The sequence below is a fragment of the Bactrocera tryoni genome, chromosome 4 (genome assembly GCF_016617805.1).
Source record: "Bactrocera tryoni isolate S06 chromosome 4, CSIRO_BtryS06_freeze2, whole genome shotgun sequence".
NCBI lineage: Eukaryota > Metazoa > Arthropoda > Insecta > Diptera > Tephritidae > Bactrocera > Bactrocera tryoni.
The window spans coordinates 31562499-31584728 of record NC_052502.1 but is presented as its reverse complement, the minus strand read 5'-3'; the positions used below and the strand labels follow the sequence as shown (position 1 = coordinate 31584728).

The 22230-nt window shown below is 38.9% G+C and overlaps 1 protein-coding gene across 1 annotated transcript; it reads right to left on the bottom strand.

The window, feature by feature from the left end:
- Positions 1-10216: 10216 nt before the first annotated feature.
- LOC120775515 lies at positions 10217-11229 on the bottom strand. Its single transcript, XM_040105727.1, has 3 exons — positions 11115-11229; positions 10579-10770; positions 10217-10506 (listed from the first exon to the last, which is right to left on the bottom strand). Exons 1-3 carry the CDS (start codon positions 11173-11175, stop codon positions 10277-10279), a joined length of 483 nt encoding a protein of 160 aa, XP_039961661.1. The 5' UTR covers positions 11176-11229; the 3' UTR covers positions 10217-10276.
- Positions 11230-22230: the final 11001 nt, after the last annotated feature.

The window sequence follows — 22230 nt, the reverse complement described above, 5'->3', positions numbered from 1 at the left end:
GACAACAGCGCTACCATCGCAAAACATAAAATACATAACTGAGTATATACATGCATACATAAATGTATATATAATATGTTAGTCGTACATATGAACACGGTTTTGCATGTTCGCACTCAGTTATGGGTGTGTACCCGCTTCAAGTCATTTTCATATCATTTTGCTGTAATTGATCCTTTGCGATCTCCTCTGATTTGCCTGGCAGTTCTTCATCGTACCACCATCGTTCATATTTGCTTTCCACGCGTAACATATCACTTACACACCATACCACGACTTCTGCGCTCCCATATTTGCTTTAGCGCCTGCTGTCTACACTCTATGTGGCTTTTTACCTCTTTGGCATTTGTCTTACCGCCTTTTCTACTTCTTCAGCAGTATTTGATGATCATTATGCAAATATATCTGTACCATATGTGTGTATATCATTGGCGCTGTGTCGCTTCTCCTTTTTTATCTGGCGCAAATTACCCAGTGCTCTCGTTGAGGCAGTCTTTATTTATTGAAATGTTGAGTGATCTCAGCAGTTCCATTGAATTATTGTTTTTGTTGTCATTGTTGAAGATGTTGGCAGCTTTTAAGTCCAAATAATATGCTGGTTGGTGGTGGCGCACGCGCCAGCCACAGTGTTCACTCATCAATACAATTTCATCTAAAAGTTAGTTCATTGAAATTCGATTAAACTCATCTCATGCTATGTTAGTTTAAGTTACGATAAAAGCTCGATCCTAAAAGAAATTTCATATGGACAGTTAGTATCTCAAAGCGTTGCTTTACCTCAAACTTCTATATAAAACATCATAAAACCCTCACAAATCGACAAAGCGCTTTGAGCCTTTCACAAATGTGTTAAGACCTCTGATGCTAGTTTCGGCTATGCTTCCTGGTTCGCCGAAGCTAAGATGGTTCAGACTTATTCTAGCAAAGGCTGGACAATGTAACAGAAATTGCTGGTACCTATCCACTTTACCTTCTACTATACAGTTTTGACAACTTGCGTCTGACAAGATTCTAAAACTTCTTCAATAGCGGCAAGTTTAATTTTGCCAGGGGTCTAGTGCAGTTGCTCTCCTACATACAATTCTGCACCAAAGGAATCTCGTTGTCGCACAAAAGCTGGTCCTCGACCAACGATTGCAAAGAACTCAAGATGACAACGGAGATCCAACTCGCTCCCATTCCGTTGCTAGCGAAGCAAGAGTGCCCATATCTGTTAGCTTTGCAGTTACCAGCAAGCTCAATGTTAGAGTTGTATTGCCTCTACGCTGCCAGCATAAATGCCCACCTTCCTTAAAGAAGTTGGCCTTCGTAGCGGTAAGACTACTGTTCCCTTAATAGCAGCCACTTTTACCTCAAAAAAATAGTCAATTCAACAAATTTGTTTATGGGATCAGTGACCCTATTGTTTACCTTTAGTCAAGACAGCAACCTCTGTTAACATGTAGCCATGTCAACAACATTTGATACTTTGTATGTATTTTAGAAGGCCTATGATCCATTTACATTTTATGGATTCACTGACTCTATTGTTTACCTTTAGCTAAGACCACACCCTTCATTTATTTTTAAGTCAACAACCCTATATCGTTAGTATATATTTTATGGTGTCAATGACTCTATAATACTTGAAAAAAATGTCTTGGTGACAGCCAGAAAGGTTAGTTCAAAGTGAAAACTCCGTAACTCAGCTTCTATCTAAGACTTCCATGTTGATCACTAATAGCATTGCTTTGCACTGGAATAACATATCTATTTAAATGATCAAAGTCTTTGAGCTCAAGTCACAAATTGTCATTGACATATTACTCTTGCGTTAAAATTCCGAATGAAGTACTTGATACCGATGCCACCAAAATAGTGATAAATACCGTAAATGTCAAAAATATTATATGTCTCTCTCGAGCGGATGACTTTTCGATTTTAATCCAAGTTTTGGGATCATATTCCTTGGCAAAAACTCAAAATGGTATTTCCTGGGAACACAGTGAATTCATATGTAGAATACCTTACGACGAACTTCATTAGTTGGCCATCATAGGTAATATTGGCAGCTTTTAGAATTTAGCTTTGGTTTTCTCTAAAATCAGCTCGACGGATATGAAAGTTTCTGGAGGATATTTGCCTTTAAAAACTTCCTAACACACTTTATTTGTCGCTTGGCATTAAAAAGTTCACTAAAACTACGAAAAAAGACACAAGTAAGAAAGGACTAAGTTAGGGTATAATCGAGTAATCGGACATTTAACACTTCTTAGACTGCCTTTTAGATTTTGGGGACTTGGCAGCACTAGTCTTGCAGTCTGGAAGTTCACAATTTTATCGAAAAGTTTGACACTTTTGATGGTATGCATACTTAGAACGTTTCGGCATGTGAGCGCTTTTTGTGGTGGTCACAGTAACTTAAAATAATCTTTTCGACCAAAAATATAATTAAATCCCAAACTTTTCCTGGGACTTTGTTCTACAACAGCAGCAACTGAGACAACTTCATTTTTAGGCACTCGAGACATCGACTTGATGAGTCATCTTCAGCATAGTCCTGACTTTGTGCCTAATGACTTCTTTTATTCCCGTTCCTAAAAAATAAACTAAGAAGTCAACGGTTTTTGGACACCTGAAGAGGTGTTTTACCGTTATGTAGTCGCTAACATTACACTGTTCCTACGTCAAATCTTCAAGCTTGTTTACATGGTCCTCATTGTCGCTTCACTCTTTAATCTAGTTTATTTTTTTTTTAATTTTTGAAACAAATGCCCACAATAGCATTTGCCCAGCGTTTATTCAAAACAAGAACAGAAAATGTGCATTGTCTTCGTATAACTCTTTCCGCTAACAGCAATGCCTCATCAGTAGCAATGCTAATAATGCCTTCGATCAAATTGAAGACAATCATAATTTCAGCGCTCATGACGATGATGATGTTGCAGACCGATGCCTGTGGTGTTGCACACTACATATAACAATGAAGTACAATTTGATGGCAGCGGCAAGTGGCATTACTTCTTGCTCACTGCTGTATTGCTGGTGTTGGTGACGGTGACGATGGTGCCATTGGTGATTGCGCTTCATGTGTGTCTTTGCATTCTTTATTTACTCTATTTATATAAACAAATATGCATAAATACTTGTACGTATGTATGTATGTAGATGTAGGCAGTCGCACGCCACTGTCTGTTGGGCAAACAATAACGGCAGCAGGACATTAAGTCCGCGCATATATTACGCCCATCGCAATATCGTTTAGAATGTACTGCAAATTGTGGCCGCTAAGTGGCTGCAGGCATTTAATGCTCCTCCACAGCACAGGTGGGTTAATTAGTTAGTTGGCGCTCGTTTGTTTGGTGGGTTGTTGGGTTAGTGGGACCGCCACGGCCGGCTGTTTGTTTTGCTTTGGCTTACTTTGAGTTGAGCTTGATGAGCTTTGTTGTTCTTTGTATGATTGCACGCACTGTCATGTTATTAGCACAACGAACGGTGTTGAGTGTTGCCGTTTTTAGCCTTGAGCTATACAAGCAGGAAGTTGCCGTTTCTTCGAAAGGACATTATTGGCAACATATTATATATACATACATAAGTTGTATAGTTACATACAGCTGTGCGTTTGCATTGCGCAGTAGCGTCGTTTGGCGCATGCGATGCGCCACTGTTTCACTGCAGTTATATATTTTCATATTTCTTGTTACTACTTAGCTGCTTGCAGCTGTTTGGTCAAATTGTACGCTTTTAGTATTATCATTGCGACCTGTATGGCGTTGCATGCCCGCTCATTCAATACTCATGCGCTAAGCTCTTCGTTATTTATAGCGAATTAATAATGTAAATGGTTCGTTAATCCAACTTCGTTGGTGGCATTGCAACAATTTATTTATTAAGTGGGCTTATCTGGTCTTTATGCGACTCGTAATGCAATATGTTGGTAATATCTGGTCGCAGTAGCTATTCATAGCTAATAATTACTAATCCTGTTAAATGTGTAATTTGGTTTCGTTTTAAAATGAAATCGATATCAATGGTCTCATTTAAAGAATGATTTACTTTGAGGAACATAAGACCTCCCTAGTATCTGCTGTCAACAAATTTTGATAGTTCAGTACAATATTCAATTGAGTTTATTGAGTAGTCGAAAAAGTCTTTTTGTATTTCTAATCAAATTTCAACTAATAGTTTTATATTTATAATGGACTTGAATGAACCTAATGTGTACCATTTTGGTCGACCACTTTATGACATTTTTCTGCTAGAGTCGTTATTCCATCAGTATAAAACTTTTCTTTTTTCTCGGCGAAAAACTGCGACAAGTAAATTGCACAGGCTTCTCGCCAACTTTATTCCATAAAGGGAGTTCTGCATTGTCCGAAGCAAATAGTAGTACGATGGTGCAAGGTCAGGGCTATATGGTCAATACCTCAAAACTTCCCAGCCAAGCTCTTCCAGTTTTTGTCTAGTCATCAAAGATGTGTGTGGTCCCGCGTTGTCCTGATGGAAGACGAAGCCCTTTCTCTTGATCACTTCCGGCCGTTGTTTTTTTTTGATTGCTTGGTTCAATCTCATCAGTTGGTGAAAGTAAAATGTAGAATCAATCGTTCGACCAGACTGGAGCAGCTCATAGTGGATGATTCCTTTCCAATTTCAAGAAACACTCAGCATAACCTTTCGAGACGTCAATCGTGGCTTAGCGACCATTTGTTGAGCTCCAGCACGCTTGTACCATGATCCTTTTCGCACATTATTGTCGTATTTGATCAACTTTTCGTCTCCTGTTACCATTTGCTTTAGAAATGGTTCGATTTCATTTCGTTTCAGCAAAGAATCGCAGATATTAATTTGGTTCATTAAATTGTTTACAGACAATTCATGTGGCACCTGAACATCGAGTTTCTTTTTGTAGCCAGCCTTTTTTTAAATGGTTCAAATCCCTTTGAAGAATGTTAAGTTTTGAAATATATCTGATTTTTCCAATCGTCAATTTTAAAGGTTTTCTAAGCAAGAAAGTAACACACGCGCATACTAGCGCTCGGGATTAGCTCAAGTGTACGCAAAGATCGTCTGACATAAAAGTGAAAACAATGGACATTTCAAAGACAATAAATAAATAAAAGCACACAAAATACATACATACAGACATAGATATGTAAATACTATATATGTATATAATATATGTAAGGCTATAAATAATATAATAAACACGACTTGTTCATCATTTATAAATACAACACAAATGAAATTGAGAGCAATATCCTTCCGGCTCCGGCCAAGGTACGTCTACCTTTGACAGTGAACGCTCGAACAGGATATGCGCGATCGCGCATAAAAACGTCAAGAACAAGTGTTATCCGCTCTCAGCGCACACAATCGAAATGCCAAATGCATTCATACGCAAAATTCAACAAAGCCCCTGCACAATGACAGGAGTGCGGCAAAGAAATGTGAAGAAGAAAAAACAAAACACACAAAACTGGCATGAAAAGCGAAAACCAAGCGCTAGGGCAAGTCCAGTCACTGTCAGCCGCGCAGAAAAGCCAAAAAATTCAACACAATACACTAGACGGTGCATAAATTTATTTTTTGTTTTTTGTTTTAAGTTTTAAATTTTTACTTTTTAAATCTTTTTGTTTTTTCTCCGCCAACATTCACGCGCACTTGTGATCGCACCGGAAGTGGGTGATTTTTTCTTCCTTGCAGTTTCATTGCTCCCTCACACGTAAATATAGTATGCAAAGGATATAGTTTTACTTGCAATCGATGTTGTTGTTTTGCTCTTCACAATTGCTTTTGTTGTGCGCTGATTTCTTGCTTTTCATTTGCATTTTACTTCACTTATTATTACTATAATTTTTCTTGTGGTTAAATGAATGGTTCGGTTCGGTTTGGCTGATTGACTACTTTTCGTTGTAATTTTTTGTTTTAAGAACGCGTTGTTTTCCATTTATGGTACATAAACTGCGGGATTATCAAAAATAATTTTTGCATATGCCATGTGTAAATGTAGTAGTCGAACAGTTTTGAAGGCGTTTCCAGCGGCATACGACCGGACTTTTCCTTTTATTGAAAAGTGCTCTGTTTGTTAGAACCAGTTTGTTGACCAAAAATTATAGACGAAATTTTTTCTTGTTTTTAGTAGAAGAAAGCATCGAAAGCCGGAGTTCGGAACTTTGATCTGCTAAATCCAACGTACTACCAACTTAAGACTCTCCCACGGAACCACCAGATAAGGTATTACTTCATGGGAGTGACAAGACATTTTACGTCTGCTCTGTAGCACGGCCGAGGTGACACCTGTTCTGCTATAACTTATAGCCTATAACTGTCTTAATTTAGTCATGATGGAAGTTGCCGCTTCACGAACAGCTTACCACTTGTCAGAGGACTGACAAATAAATGCAGTCAAATTTTCCACCATTAGACTACCACCTAGTGCGGTTTCTAACTGTTTCCTTATGTTTCGAAACTGGGGACAATGGAAAAACACGTGTTCAGAGTCTTCTATCGAACAATACGGACTGACGTCATTTTGAAATTTGTGTAGGTACCCATACCCGAAGCACCCATACCCGCTTAATATTTGGGGAAATCAAGGACCCCATGTTGTCTAGTTATCCAAATATGGATGTCTGGTATAAGTGGATCCACCGTACTTTGGTTGAGATTTGCCGCCGTTGCTGCCCTATAATTATGCTCATCGTTCTCTCCTCTCTTTTTTTGATTTTTGTAATTAGCGCTGATAGCTCATATAATCTTGTGAGCTCGTCACCCTGGATGTCTATGGGCGGCATACTAGCTAGTACTTCAGATGCTTCGCTGTAAATAGTTCGGAAAGCACTTGTTACCCTTATTGCTGTGAGTCTATGCACCGCATTTATTGTTTTGGCATACGCTTTACCACTTGTTAGAGGACTTACACATAAATGCAGTCAAATTTTCCACCATTAGACTACCACCTAGTGCGGTTACTAACTGTTCCCTTATGTTTCGAAACCGGGGACAATGGAAAAACACGTGTTCAGAGTATTCTATCGAACATTACGGACTGACGTCATTTTGAATTTTTTTTTTGTTTTTGATTTCTATAATTAGCGCAGATAGCTCATATAATCTCGCGAACTACCGCAAGTGTGAAAATTTGTATATGTACAAACTAGTGCACAGACACACAAACAAGTTTTCACTTGCTTTTCCACACCGCCTACGATTCAAAATCAGAAAAATTTATTAAAAATTAAAAATCAATGGAGAACTTGAAGGAGAAGATACATCAGAAACGCGAGATGATTGAGGAAGCCGAGGCGGACTATAATGGACTTAAAAAAACAGCCAAGCGTGGATCTGTAAAAGAACGCGTTATGGCTGACAAAAAGGCAAAGGCGTTGGAAAGACTAAAAGAGCAGCTAAAGAAAATAGAATTACATAAGACTGATAGGGATGAGAACAAGACAATTGTAGTGGGCACCTCTAAGGTCTCCGACGCTTCCTTCTGGATGTTACACACTTCGTGGCAAACTTAATATATCCTGTTCAGGGTATAAAAATTTGGATACCGTTTTGTACACCTTCAATAGGATATATCAGTTTTGCCACGAAATTCTTTTTTCGATATTTTTATGCTCTCGCAACAAAGTTGTTAAGGAGAGTATTATAGTTTTGTTCAGATAACGGTTCTTTGTAAGTCCTAAAATCAGGGTGACGAGTAGAGTTGAAATGCGGATGTCTGTCTGTCCGTCCGTCCGACTGTCCGTCCGTCCGTCCGTGCAAGCTGTAACTTGAGTAAAAATTTAGATATCGTGATGAAACTTGGTACACGTATTTCTTGGCTCCATAAGAAGGTTAAGTTCGAAGATTTGAAAATCGGCCCACTGCCACGTCCACAAAGTAGCGAAAACCGAAAACTTATAAAGTGTCATAACTAAGCCATAAATAAAGATATTAAAGTGAAATTTTGCACAAAGGATCGCATTAGGGAGGGGCATATTTGGACTTAATTTTTTTCGAAAAGTGGGCGTGGCCCCGCCCACACTAAGTTTTTTGTACATATCTCGGAAACTACTATAGCTATGTCAACCAAACTCTATAGAGTCGTTTCCTTCAGGCATTTCGATATACAGTTCAAAAATGGAAGAAATCGGATAATAACCACGCCCATTTCCCATACAAAGGTTATGTTGAAAATCACTAAAAGTGCGTTAACCGACTAACAAAAAACGTCAGAAACACTAAACTTTACAGAAGAAAGGGCAGAAGGAAGCTGTACCCAGCCATTTTTTTTAATTAAAAATGGGCATGGCGTCGCCCACTGATGGACCAAAAACCATATCTAAAGAACTACTCAACCGATTTCAATGAAATTCGGTATATAATATTTTCATAACACCCTGATAACATGTACGAAATATGGGTGAAATCGGTTCACAACCACGTCTCCTTCCAATGTAACGCTATTTTGAATTCCAACCGATGCCTTCTCTGTATACATTAGGAACCAATGATGATAGCGGAATAAAACTTTACACAAATACGGTATTTGAAAAATATGTAAATGACGGATAATGAAATCTCGATTATCACTTTATCATGCGAGAGTATAATATGTTCGGTGACACCCGAACTTAGCCCTTCCTTACTTGTTTCCATTGGAAACATTTCAATGCACTACTGAAGTGTACTCACTTAAGCAGCTGCTGTAAACAAACTGGTTGACAGATTGCGCACATATTTGGCGTAGTAATTAAGGACAGTTCTACCCAAGTTGGTAGCAAGTTGCATTTTGTTTTTTGAAATTTTGATGTTGCAGCGTTTTTTATAATTCATAGAATTTTCTAAAAATTGGTACAAGGTCCCAGAAAAGAGGGTTCATATTTCCAAGATTTTGTTTTTGATATACGATGTATGCTTAAGATTTTTTAGGCTTGAAGAGATTGTAAAAGTATATTGATTGGCGTAAAGGTTTATGGATTCGTTTCAAGAAGATTTGAGTCTAAACTGCCAGCTAATACTTGAAATTCAGTTCTAGCTATATAATGGTAAGGGTCTAAGTTTCGATATAGCCTTATAAGCACTTTTATTCGGTTCTACCACAACACCATTCGATAGAAAATATTTTAAGTACATATGTATATGCTGATGGGATTGCCATATGATGGATTAGGTCTTCGATACCTTTCTTCAAACACTTTTACACCCAGGGGGAACAGTTTTCACTGTTTCTTACTAATGTGTAGTCGAAAAAATCTTTTCGTATTTTCAATCAAACTTTAACTTTTTATATTTTTTACGAACGTTAAATAATAAATATGTACCATTTCGGTCGACCACTTTTTGCCATTTTTTCGCTAGAGACATTATTCCATTAGTGTGAGACTTTTCTGGTTTCTCGGCGAAAAACTGCGACAAGTAATTTTCAAAAGTTTTTCTTGAAGCCAACATTACTCTATTAAGAGAGTTCTGCATTGACTGAAAGCAATGGTAGTCTCATGGTGCAAGGTAAGGGCTATATGGTGGATGCATCGAAACTTCCAAGGCAAGCTCTTCCAGTTTTTGCCTAGTCATCAAAGATGTGTGTTGTCCTGATGCATTTCTTGCTTCAATCTCATCGGTTGTTGACAGTAAAATGTAGAATCAATTGTTCGACCAGCCTGGAGCAGCTTAAAATGGATGGTTCCTTTCCAATCCCTCCAAACACTCAGCATAACCTTTCGAGGCTACAATCCTGGCTTTGCGAATATGCTTGGACCATGATCTTTTTCGCACATTATTACGTATTTGACCCAATTTCATTGGTGGCTTGCATGGAATTCTTCCCTTTTTTATACAAAAATGTCAAAATATAGCTATTTTTTTATTATTTTCACTCATTTTTGAACAGCTGTAACTTTTTTTCAACTTGCCCGAATTTAATTTTTTTTGATTAAATGACGATTTTTTTTATTAAAATCTTACGTTTCCAACACTATATGGTATGACACAATGTGATTGGTAGCACTGGAGATATACGACTGCAATGACATCTATTGACAAATTGCGAAAGGCTTTTTTGACTACCCAATATTATATACTATATCAACATATTGTATTAAAAATGGCAATCAACAAACCCTCGAATATAGTTATAGACCAATTAATATGAATAGACAAATAATTCCTGAAGAACCCTCTTTAAAACACACACACATGTATACATTTGTTAAAATATTTGATAAAACTTTTAATAACAATAAATAATAGAATCAATGACTCTGCAATTTTTATGCGATACTAAATTGAAATACCGCTTCACTGCGTTTACTCAGTAACAAAAGAGTTTCGCTATCAAAGCCAAGATAATGCTCGCTGTCAAGGTAAAGCTATACGTTGAACTGTAATTGCCGTTGTTAGTGTAATAACCGTTGTTATTGGTATTGCAATCGCTCGTGTTACAGTTGTTGCAAAAGTTATATCGTATGAATCCAACAGCCGTGAATGAGCAAATATCTATAGTGCTGTAGGAGCAGCCGTAATAAAACTGCATAAAATTGTCTAATAAAAAATTAAAATAAAGCAATAAAGTACATAAATATTATTAGACAAAAATTTAATTTTGAAACTCACTACGTAAAATAGTGTCAAACACACAAATGTATGTCGAACTGGTGGTATTTAATATCGTTTCATTCACACTTAAATATTTGCGAGCATAATTCACCGTTTGCTGAGCCAATTCTGGATCGCATTTTGCCGATTGTTTGTCGTTGCAGTTCTGACCCGAAGTGCTGTCGCAAACGTAACAGTCGAGAGATGTGGCTGAAAGAAGCATGAAAATTAATTTGGTTACTGAAAGTCGAATAATAATTGTAGTCTCTGGATGATGAGTAAAAGAGAGCTCAGTCTAAAACTGATGGTGTTATCTCAAGAAATTGCCCAGTCAATTGGCCGCCTCGGTCATGGGTTTTGACGCGGTTAGCTCATTTCCTGTGGGGCTAGGACAAGTCAATAGTCCAGCCAACAAGCCAGCGACGATTGATGAACTTCGTACGAATATCGAACGTACAATTGAAAACCGTCAAAAATTGGGTGGTGGCATTTCAATGATACATATCCCAAACCGTTTTTGTTTTAATTAATAAATTTTTAAAACGAAAACTCACTCAAACCAATCCAAGAGCAAGCAATAAGGCACACAATGGGAAATATTAGCACTTTATTCATTTTGTAGACACTTAATGCAATTTACTGCAAGCGAAACTTTCCAAGGAACCTGGCGGTCAAAGTATTGGTTAGCTACTGAATATGAATGCAAAAATGCAACTACAAATAGAATGTGGATATGAAAACAATATGCATGAAAACCAAAAAATCACCGCACCTTATCTACAAATGTGGGGTTCTAGGAAAAGGCACCATTCATCAGTCTATCGATTGTCACTTAATCTATATGTAAGTATAGTGTAAAAGCCGATTCATTAAGGCTTTTTTGATGTCTAAAGTCGGCAGGGTTTTATTTAGTGCACTTTAATCAATCATGAAAAAATTACAAAACAAACGCGTCGCGAATCTATAAGACCACTAAAGTACTGACATACGAAGTAACAGGAAAAACGCGAAATATTTAATTATTCATAAATATTTATTTTGTCGGCTTCAAAGCAATCCCCACCAAATGCAACGATTTTTCCAGTTCTTTTTTTCATAAGCATTTTTTGAGATGGTCTTCAGCTCCTTCAATGAAATTGCCTTTTTCACTTCTATCGACTGAAAAAGGTTCCACGGAGCGGCAATTTCAGTTTGGGGAATAAGAAAATATACACACGGAACCAAATCTTGAATATACGATAGTTGATTCATGGAATTAATTGCACTTTTTGCTTTAAATTCGGTCGGAATCGTGGCACGATGCGATGGTGCATTATCATCGTGTAAAATCCATGAATTGTTCTTCCACAATTCCGGCCGTTATCCACGGATGTTCCTAGAAAACGCCTCAATAGGCCAAATAGGAGTCCTTACTCACCATCTGTCCCTCCAAAACAAATTGAAAATGTAGCAAACCACGGATATCGAAAAATAACAATGAGCATCAACCCGATTTTTGAGCAGCTTTGGCAATTTTTTTGGTTTCGGGACGTTTTTTCCCTTCATTCCGATTATAAACTCAATCGGCAGTAATATTGCTCCCGATGAATGAGGGATCGGAATTCGCGCGATCAAGCATATCGAACCATCTTTGAAGGCTTTGTACCACTCGTAGGCTTGTGTATTTGCTAAAACTGAATCACCGTAAGCCTTTCCTAACATTCGCAACGATCAATCGCCTTTTTTGAGCGATCCACAAATTATGTGAGACCTAACGTGAGATTTTTTTCCTACAATCAAAAGTTCGTGCAATAGTGAATGTATGCTGGTCCCACTAATGCTCATAGCTGTCTCTATCTCACGATAGATCACATGACGATCCTGCAATATCAGTTTGTGCACAGCATCCCTAGTTTGCTGAACAATAACTGAATTTGGATGAACTCACGAAATTCGTTTTACACTGATCTACGTCCTCGATCAAATTAATCGTATTCATGGATAAACACTGGCTTTTAATGAAGCTTGTTTTAAGTTCGCCGAAGCTCTATTGCTGAGTTAATCCACGTTGAAAGTAGTAGTAGTTGTAGAGAAAATGTTCGCGAAGATTATTTTAAGTTACTGTAAATAACACAAATATCGGTCGTACGCCTAAACGTTCTGTGTATGCATACCATCAAAAATTTCAAACTTTGCAATAAAGTTTTGAGTTGCAACATTGCAATACTAGGGTTGCCAATCCCGAACTAAAAAAAAACTAAAGCAACCTACGTATAAAATAAGAGATGTTCCTCCAAAAGTCGGATTAACGTTACCGGAATAGATCCGGATTTTTGTCCTGACAAGAAATCTTAACTTGGTAGCATTTATCAAAATTATTTGTTGTATCTCTTCTTTAACTATATTAATAACAATCAATCTCATACATATTTAACAATGAAAGCGTACAAAATACAGGTTGTGCAAGAACTGAAGCTGCACGACCTTCCCAAGCGGAATCGCTTCGCAATATGGGCTCTTGAAAAGATCCAAGAAGTTCCGACGTTTTCGAGTCAAATTTCGTTCAGCGATGAGGCACATTTCTGGCTCAATGGGCAAGTATATAGCAAAATTGCCACATTTGGGACTATTTTATACCTGATATTGAAGCTCGTGAACTCATCGATATTTGGTTTCAACAAGATGGCGCCACTTGCCACACATCGCATCAATCAATGGATATATATTATTAAGACAACAATTCGGTGAGCAGATAGTTCCACTTTTTGCGCGGGTCGAATGGCCACCAAGATCGTGTAATATCACACCGTTAGACGTTTTCCTGTGGGAATATGTAATAATGGTATGAAGACAATCTCGCATCGAGTAAAAATCACGCGTTTCATTCGGCAGTTAGCAGTCGAAAATTGGACTCAACGGATGGACCATCTGAAACGTGGCCGCGGCCAACATATGAAAGAGATAATCTTCAAGAAATAAATGCCAAAAAATGTCCTTTCAAATTATAGAAAACATTCCTCATTAAATTTGAAGTTTCTTATATTTGTTCACCTATGAAGATTTGTGACATTCTGCTACTGTAACTGCGCTGTGAAGGAACTCATAACACAATCCGTATAATCCGTGCTGAGACTTGAAAACTAGTTAGTGCAGCTTTTCTTGCTAACTAATCTTGTAAAATCTTTATTTTCAATATGAAGACTTATTTTAAGCAAATTAATAATAATTTAAAAATATATTTTCCACACACAATTGCTAGAAAACGCAATGAAACAGTGATTTTGGTATGATCCAGTTATTGATACCCAAAATATATTCATAAATATCAATCTGTGATAATTTAAATGTCGCTAATTTCCTTTTGAACGCCTTCAAATGACGCCTCATATTGTGAACCATAAATAATCCTTTGCGTGCTTTCAAATGTGAATCGCGCCGTCCAAAACCCAGTAATGCGGGTTCCTGTCAAAATCGAGTACATGCGCGGAACGAGCAGCAACAACTGAACGCATTTATTTGCTTATTATTTGTTGGCGTTTGCGCTTTTAATTACGCACCCTGCCAGCGGAATTTTAATTTGAGAGCCGCCGCTGTGCCAATGAGCTTCCGTGTGTGCGATGCGAAAGCGCAAGCGCATGCGCACAACTTAAGAAACACCACAAGTGAGTGCGCTTTTGCATTGACGTGTATGTGTGAGTGTGTGTGTTTGCGCCATTGCGTTAGTGCAATTCATTGTCAGCGAACAAATACGAAAGCCATTGATGAATGCGTCGCTGACACGCAAGCTCTAACTTCAAATGATCGTTCGCATATTCGATCGGTCCGTCTGTCCGTCCGTCCGTCGATTGGTCGCACACTTAATCAAGTCTTTGGCGAACGCGAATGCTTGGTCATTGCTAAGGTGACTGCCAGCCGAGAATTGGCGAGTTTTTGTTGGTAAACTACGCATGCGCAAAAAGTGGTGTTGCAACTTTGTTTGTGGTGTCGACATTTGTGCGGCCAACACGTTGGTCATTTGATATTTCGCATGCCAATTTTATTGATCTCTTGCCTCTTTCGCCAAACATACATACATATGTATGTCCATGCCTACACACATATTTTAATTGCGCTGCGCCAATTTCATTGATTTTCACGCAACTCGCAAAACAAACTTGCAACATTCACCGAGAGTGACTTTTATGTTCATTTGCGCGATTTGTGGCACTTGATTTGCCATTTTTTGAAGTCGCTTGGATTTTATTGGACTTTTTTCTGCGTGTTCGCCGAACTAAAGTCGCCGTTTGAGTGTGTGCGTGCGCAACAGTGCGTTTGCAACACACTTTGTGCCACAAATTAAAATGTTCGTGTTTAAGCACAATTAAATGCTCACTCGTAGGCAGCAGCAGCAACAACAACAGCCACATCGGAACTATATATAATCGCATTTAAAGCGAATTGCCATCGATTGCATTAAGACGCACTCGCGCATTGCCTTGGCGTTGAGGCATAAACTGCTGCCTGGCATCTCCCCACGCCCCCTCTTTATGCGTGCTGCCGGCCATTAAGACTGCTAGCAAAGCTTACAATAATTGCTGTTTGGCTGTGTGTAATGCATAGTGTTCACGGCACGTTGCCATTTTCCGTTGAACTAATTAGTTCGCTGGTGAATGCAACAACGTCTTATCGCCTGCACCGACGCGATTAATCGATTTGTTTGGGTGCGAAAACATCGTTGCTCGCATTTAAATTGTCGCACGCCTACATGCGTGGCATGCTACATATGAACAAACATACATACACGTGAAGGCAAGTGCAGACGATGAGTTTGTACATATATATCCGTATTGAGAGCAATTATCATACCTTCCTGTACACGCAGCCCTGAAAAATGCAGTTACACGAGTGAAACCACCCAACAAATATTCGTGTAAATTCTTTAAATTAAAATATTTCGAGGCTTCTGCAGAAATTTAGAGCAAACAAGGGCACGAGCACGGAGTTCTGATGGAAGAAATTTCCCAATAAAGGGTGATCATTTTGGAGGTTCCCTACTTTTTTAAAGAAAAAACACTGAAACCTCAAATTTAATGGAGAACGTTTATTATCATTTGAAAGAACATTCTTTAACATTTATTTCTTGAAGATTATCTCTGTCAAAAGTTGGTTTTGGCTACGTCTCAGATGGTCCAGCCATTGATTTTCGATGTCTTGTTCGAACATTTCCACTGGTAACTGGCGAATGACACGTTTGATGTCTTGCTCCAAGGCCTGAATCGAAGAGCGGTTGTCCGCATAGACTTTCGACGTTACATACCCCACAGGATATAGTCTAACAGTGTGATATCACACGATCTTGGTGATCAGTCGATCGGCCCAAAACGTGAAATTATCTGCTTATCAAAGTGTTCTGTCAATATATCTGATTAATGCGATGTGTGGGAAGTAGCGCCGTATTGTTGAAACCAAATAACGACGAGATCATGAGCTTCCATTTCAGGCACCAAATAGTCGGTTATCATGGCGCAATAGCGGTCGTCATTGAAGTTCATGTCTCACCGGCATAATTATTGAATAAATATGGAGTATGGACTCTCAAACCACACCAAGCCGTTTTTTTCGGGAAGAAATGCCAGCTCTTGAATCTCTTTAGTTACCCTTCGTCCCAAATGCGGTTATATGGCTTTGGCTTGTTGACAAACGCATTGAGCCAGAAACGGGCCTCATCGCTGAACAAAATTTGGCTCGGAAACGTCTTATCTTCTTGGAACTTTTCAAGAGCCTATAAAGCGAAACGATGTCTCTTGGGAAGGTCGCGTAGCTTCAGTTCTTGCACAAGTTGTATTTTGTATGCTTTCAATTTAAGATCTCGACGTAATACAAAATAAATCTCCCAATCTTCCAGTAAAAAGAAGCTTATCATGATTTTCAATAAATATTTCTTTTATGGATTCTTTCAGACTCAATTAATGACCATAGTCATTTTGATCCAAGTGTAATATGTCCGCTTTTTCAAATCATGTTTTTCTCCATACGAGGATAAAGCTATGTGTATAGAAAAGAAAATAACGTTATCTCAAAAGTGAGGAAATAGTTCGTGTATACACAACGGGCAGATAGACGGATAAATTGACTAAGTTTGTCACGCTGATTTTTTTTACATAGACATTACATTTTTTACATACATCAGGATCTCCCTGAAGGAGCGTGTTACAAATGGCAAATTAAGTTCAACTTGTTCGAGGAATAAATATTTTCTAAAGAGATAATTCATCATTTTATTTCGCATTTATTAAAATAAAAGATTTGCTTCAACTATGAACAATTCAGAATTCTCTGATCTTACTACTTTTAGTTACTACTTCTGAAATCCTATATTCACGTACTTACATATCTGCTGCGATCTGTCCAAATACTGTCCATATATTGCTTGATTTTGCGTGCGGGAAAAAATGTAGTCATTCAGTCCCCAAGTCAAAATTATTCGGTGTAAGACTCATACGATGTGTGAGAGAGCTCGCATTGCCGTGATGAAGAGTGATCCATTTTCGGCCTTTGGGTTTCTTACCGTCAGTAATCAACGTTCCAAATATTCTCTATTTAATACCTTTTTTTGTCGAGATGAATATTTTAAGTGACTGTAAACAACACAAATAGTGCGAATATGAATAAGATCAAAATTTTCCGATAAAGTTATGAGATCACATGATCTCAACATTAGTGTTACCAAATCCCAAAATATACATATAAACCAATATATAGTATTGAAAAATTTTCCAATCTAAGGCTAATTGGTATACATTTTTGCTATAAACCGATCTCAGTCAACTGATTTGAATATTTTCAGACAGACTATTTCAATAAAACAATGATTACTGTATTGAATCCAAATTCACCTTTTCAGGCCAAATTCTTCATCCTTTTTAACAGCATATTTCAATTTAACTTTCCGCTTTAATTAACGTATATAACATACTAAGTATATAATGTATAAATACTCATATAAAATAATAGTTTAATTATTAAAACACATGCAATTCAGCGAATTTGGCGCCAATAACTGGCGTCCTTTTGACTTCCCAGCGAAGCATCCCGAAATATTTTTAATACCATGCTATTACGCTTAATGACTTGTAAAAGCAGATCCTGTTTAAGATTTAAAAACTGTACTCACTCGCACGCAAGCAAAGAGCAAAACTTTTGCGAAAAGTAAATGAGTCTTTAATAACTCAAATTGAAAGAATTGAAACCTGGCTTATACAAAGCAACCAACGTGAAGAGGAATTCTTTGGTATTAAAAATATAAAGAGTCAATTCAAATATGATTAGCTTTACTCTCTTTGGCTAATTTTTTTTTTCAAGAGCAGAATAAGCTTTTAAATTTGTGTATGAATGAAATCTTAAAGTATAAAAAGATACTCAGACACGGCGGCCAGATCTGAATTTTTTTTCGAATAATGTTTCTCCTTAGATTCTGAGGCTGCTAGTATTGCGTTGTATATTGCCACCGCCTCCGCTGTATACACTGAACCAAAACTTGGTAGGTGCCTTGCTATTACTGTTTTCCTATCCGCTTGAACCAAAGCGAATGACGTGTGGTCCTTCGACTTTGACCCATCGGTGTAGTAAATTTTCCATTCGTTCCGAAAAGAAGCTCTATGTTCTTCAAGAAGGCTCTGGAATTCTATTGGGCTTGTGGTTGACTTGGCATAGTTTGTTAGACCGATAAGGAAGGAAGAGTAGCTTAAGTTCCAAGGTGATGAACTGACAGCAGACAGGAATCATGGTTCTGAGGCTATTCCTCCTACAAATAAATGAGAATTGCGCCACAACCTAAAGTCTATTTTACCCTCTTCTAAGTTATAGCGACTCACCTAGCCCCAGAATATTGATAAATTCCAATATGCTGCTATGTGCTATCGAGGCGATGTTATCCCTATTGGTAAACATGGATCCAAGAGCCTTTATCCTACGCCTACAGACTGCAGTGCAGTCAATTAGAAGGTTTCCGGCTCCATGTCGCAGAAAAGGCTATTCGCACATGTTATATAAGTGCTTCTTTGTCCTACAATGACCAGCGTAGAAAGCGACAAGTAGCCTGAGTTTATCCATTGGGAGGTTGACTACATATTTAAACCTTTTAAGGTTGTAACCACCCCCTAGCAACTTATCATGGTACTTGCCTTGGCGTTGTTGCCAAAGAAGGTTCTCTGTATTTACTCCTTTATCCTTGCGGAGCAGCTCCTTTATGGTACGGGGACCGACCGCAATGAAAGATTTGGGTTCTTTCATCTTAGTGGATGTTGCGGAGCGGACGAGCTCATCAGCTGGTTCATTTCCGGCTATACCTTTGTGACCGGGCACCCAAATAAAGTGCCCTTGTTTACGATCTGACAAACTGTTCAGTCGTTCTATACACTCCTGCACAAATAGCGATTTAATCTCGTATGCAGCAATCGCTTTAAGTGCCGCTTGACTGGCGCTGGATATATCTATACGTTCATTACGATTGTTGAGTTGGAGGTTTATCTCTACGCAATGACTAACAGCAAAGACCTCTGCTGGGAATATGCTCGAAAAACTACCCATAGGTATGGAGAGTTTGGTGCGTGGTCCCGCAATTCCTGCGCCAATTTCCTTCGACGTTTTCGAGCCGTCGGTGTACCACTTGATTGTATTATTCCTAAGCAGTAGCTCGAGAGCGGAATCGTTCCCTTCAACCTTACAGCTGAGGGTAATCTTGAACTTCTCAATAAAGTTTACATACTTGATAATGCTGTCCTTTAGAAGAAGAGCCAGTGATACTTCGCCACTTAGTACGTCCATCATGCGCTGGAAAGACATTTCCTTACCTCTGCCAAGCCCTTCTGCCGTCATTTGGAGCAGTGTGTGTTTGGCAATCAGTGACTCAAATGCCGCCGTCGGATATGTGCGCATGGCACCCGACACGCTGATACAGGCGAGTCGTTGCAGCTCCGATAGTTGAAGTCCTACCGAGGTTCACTATGCTTTTTAGCCTAAACCACAGCTCCATATATGACAATCGGTCGCACGATTATGGTTTACAACCACCTGACAATCCTTGGCTGAAAATATAGTTATAGACCTAATACACTTAAGATAAAATATGTTAATTCTTGCTGACTTAAATCAATTGCAAGTATTTTGTTTACTTTTGTTCCGTCTTACGGAACAAAATCACAGCAGGTACCAGGGACCCAAGGCATACTCATATCAGTTGAGAGCGATTCACAAGAGAGCTTAATGTGCAAATGTCAACTTAAATATCAGTATCGTACCGTGAAATGTAAGTCCGCGTATGTGCACATAGTGGATAGTGGGTATCACAGTGACCCTGTGAATGACAATTCTCTGACTTATCACTGCTAAAGTGACGTAAAGACACAGCAAATGCACTTAAGAATAAAGAAGAAGCAGAGCGCAAGCACTGGCACAGCAACAGTCCATGTCAACACTTGTCAAAGCAACAAAGAGACAAGCGTAACTGACAACAAATATCTTAACTCACAACAAAAGCAAACACAGTAATAAATATTGAATAAGGAAAGCAGAAGAATAAGAACATATCACGGGTAAAACGAAGACCGCGTGCGATCAAACGTCATATTAGCGCTGAGCTGCTGTCGAGTCAAAATCGTGTGTGGATCGTCGAACTGACAGTTTCGCCGATTGAATGGCGCATAAGCGAGTTGATACGCAAGAAAACCAAATACCCAGAGAGAAATGAGAAAAAAGTGCAATAAAAATGTTATTAAGAGTGACAAAAAATTGCAGCGACCAGCGAAGCTTCAAAGTGAGCCACTTACACTTCCCGATTTCGTGCCTATTACAACGCGCTGCAAACACATATAAAAAAACATATATTTTTTCTGTTTAATGCGACTTCATAAAGGCACGCAATCATCAACACTGTGGCCGGCAAATGATGACCACAGCGGCTGGCTATGCGACGCTATCGTTGAGTGACTGGCGCACTGACTTGATGTCTGTCTGCTTCTATGCGAACGAACGCGGAATAACGACAGCAGGGTGAATGGTGAGCGAAGTATAGCCAAGTCAGCAGCAATTGTGGCATACTGCGCGGTAGCATTGAGGCGGCAGCAGAGCTATCATCACCAACATCAAGTAACAGCACCGCACAACCATCATAATCATCAACAATGAGTGAATGAGTGCATCAGCAGCGGCCGCAACATCAGCAGTAGGAGTCACAACAGAGTCGCAGGCGCAGCCTTCAACGCTTCGGACGGTGGCTCAAGTGGGCAGGATTAAGTGCGTAGGTATTTGGCTGCTGAATGCCACCAGGCCACTACTGAAGTAGTCCATTCATGCTTTGTGGCAATAAACGAGTTGACCAACTGCCTGCCGCGCGCGTGCATACATACGTACACACACAAATACAACGACAAGAGCAAGCTCCCCAGGTTGATGCGGCGCTTTCGATTATGGCTTTAGAATGTGTGCGCGCACGCCTGTACGCTGTGGCTCATCAGCGCGGCTCAATGGCGTAGGGTATCCACCGCAGTTATATCTATATGTACGCGCGCGCTGTGCCTCAGTGATGCGAGGTGATGACTTCTGCTTGAAGAGATTAACTTTAACGTGCCATATTATTATCTGCGCGTATGCGCCACAAAATCAACAGACGCGCGCCTCCACTATGCGGCGCGGCTATCAGCAGGCAAGACAATGTCATGAAGCTTCACGTTGAGCACTTAGTTGGTGGATAATTTGACTTACTGTTGTATTCGCGTTGCCGAAAATCACACACCTATACACGCACAAACACTACACAAGCTATAATTGCCAACAACCTCCGAATATATCAGAAACGCAGGCTTTTACTCAGCTTAAATGTGTTCCTTCTGTGCACAGGATATCATTTGCGGAAATCTTAAATTCACAGGATTTTGATATGTGCTCGCCTTGTTCTACCCTCTTATTTGTTGTTCCGCGCTCCTAAGCTGATGTTTGTTTTAAGCACATACACATTTATTTTTTGTGTATTTCTCTTCTTTATCATTCATATATATGATGCGCCTGCGCTCAAGATCTTCATCTCTCCCTCCTCCTCCTTCTTCCTTGTTGTATAGCATTCAGCCTCAAATACATATTTTTAAATTAAAAGCATTCATCACAGTGGCGCACAGATAATTTTCGTTTACCGTTCTTTTAATTTCATTAAAATTTATCATCTCACCACTAACTGTAATCCCATATTTTTATACTCTTGCAACATGTTGCTGAAGCGTATTATAGTTTTGTTCGCCGAACGCTTGTACGTGTCACATAAAATTAAGCGAGATAGATATAGGGTTATGTATGTATAAATTATCAGGATGACGAGAAAAAAACATCAGTTGTTGACAGTAAAATGTAGAATAAATCGTTCGACCAGGCTGAAGCAGCTCATAGTGGATGATTTCTTTCCAATAACACCAAACACTCAGCATAACCTTTCGAAGCGTCAATCCTGGCAGCGACCATTTGCTGAGCTTCACCACGCTTGGACCATGATCCTTTTCGCACATTATTGTCGTATTTGATCCACTTTTCGTCTTCTGTTACCATTCGCTTCAGAAATGGTTCGATTTCATTTCGTTTCAGCAAAGAATCGCCGATGTTAATTCGGTCCATTAAATTTTTCACAGACAATTCAAGTGGTACCCAAACATCGAGATTCTTTTTGTA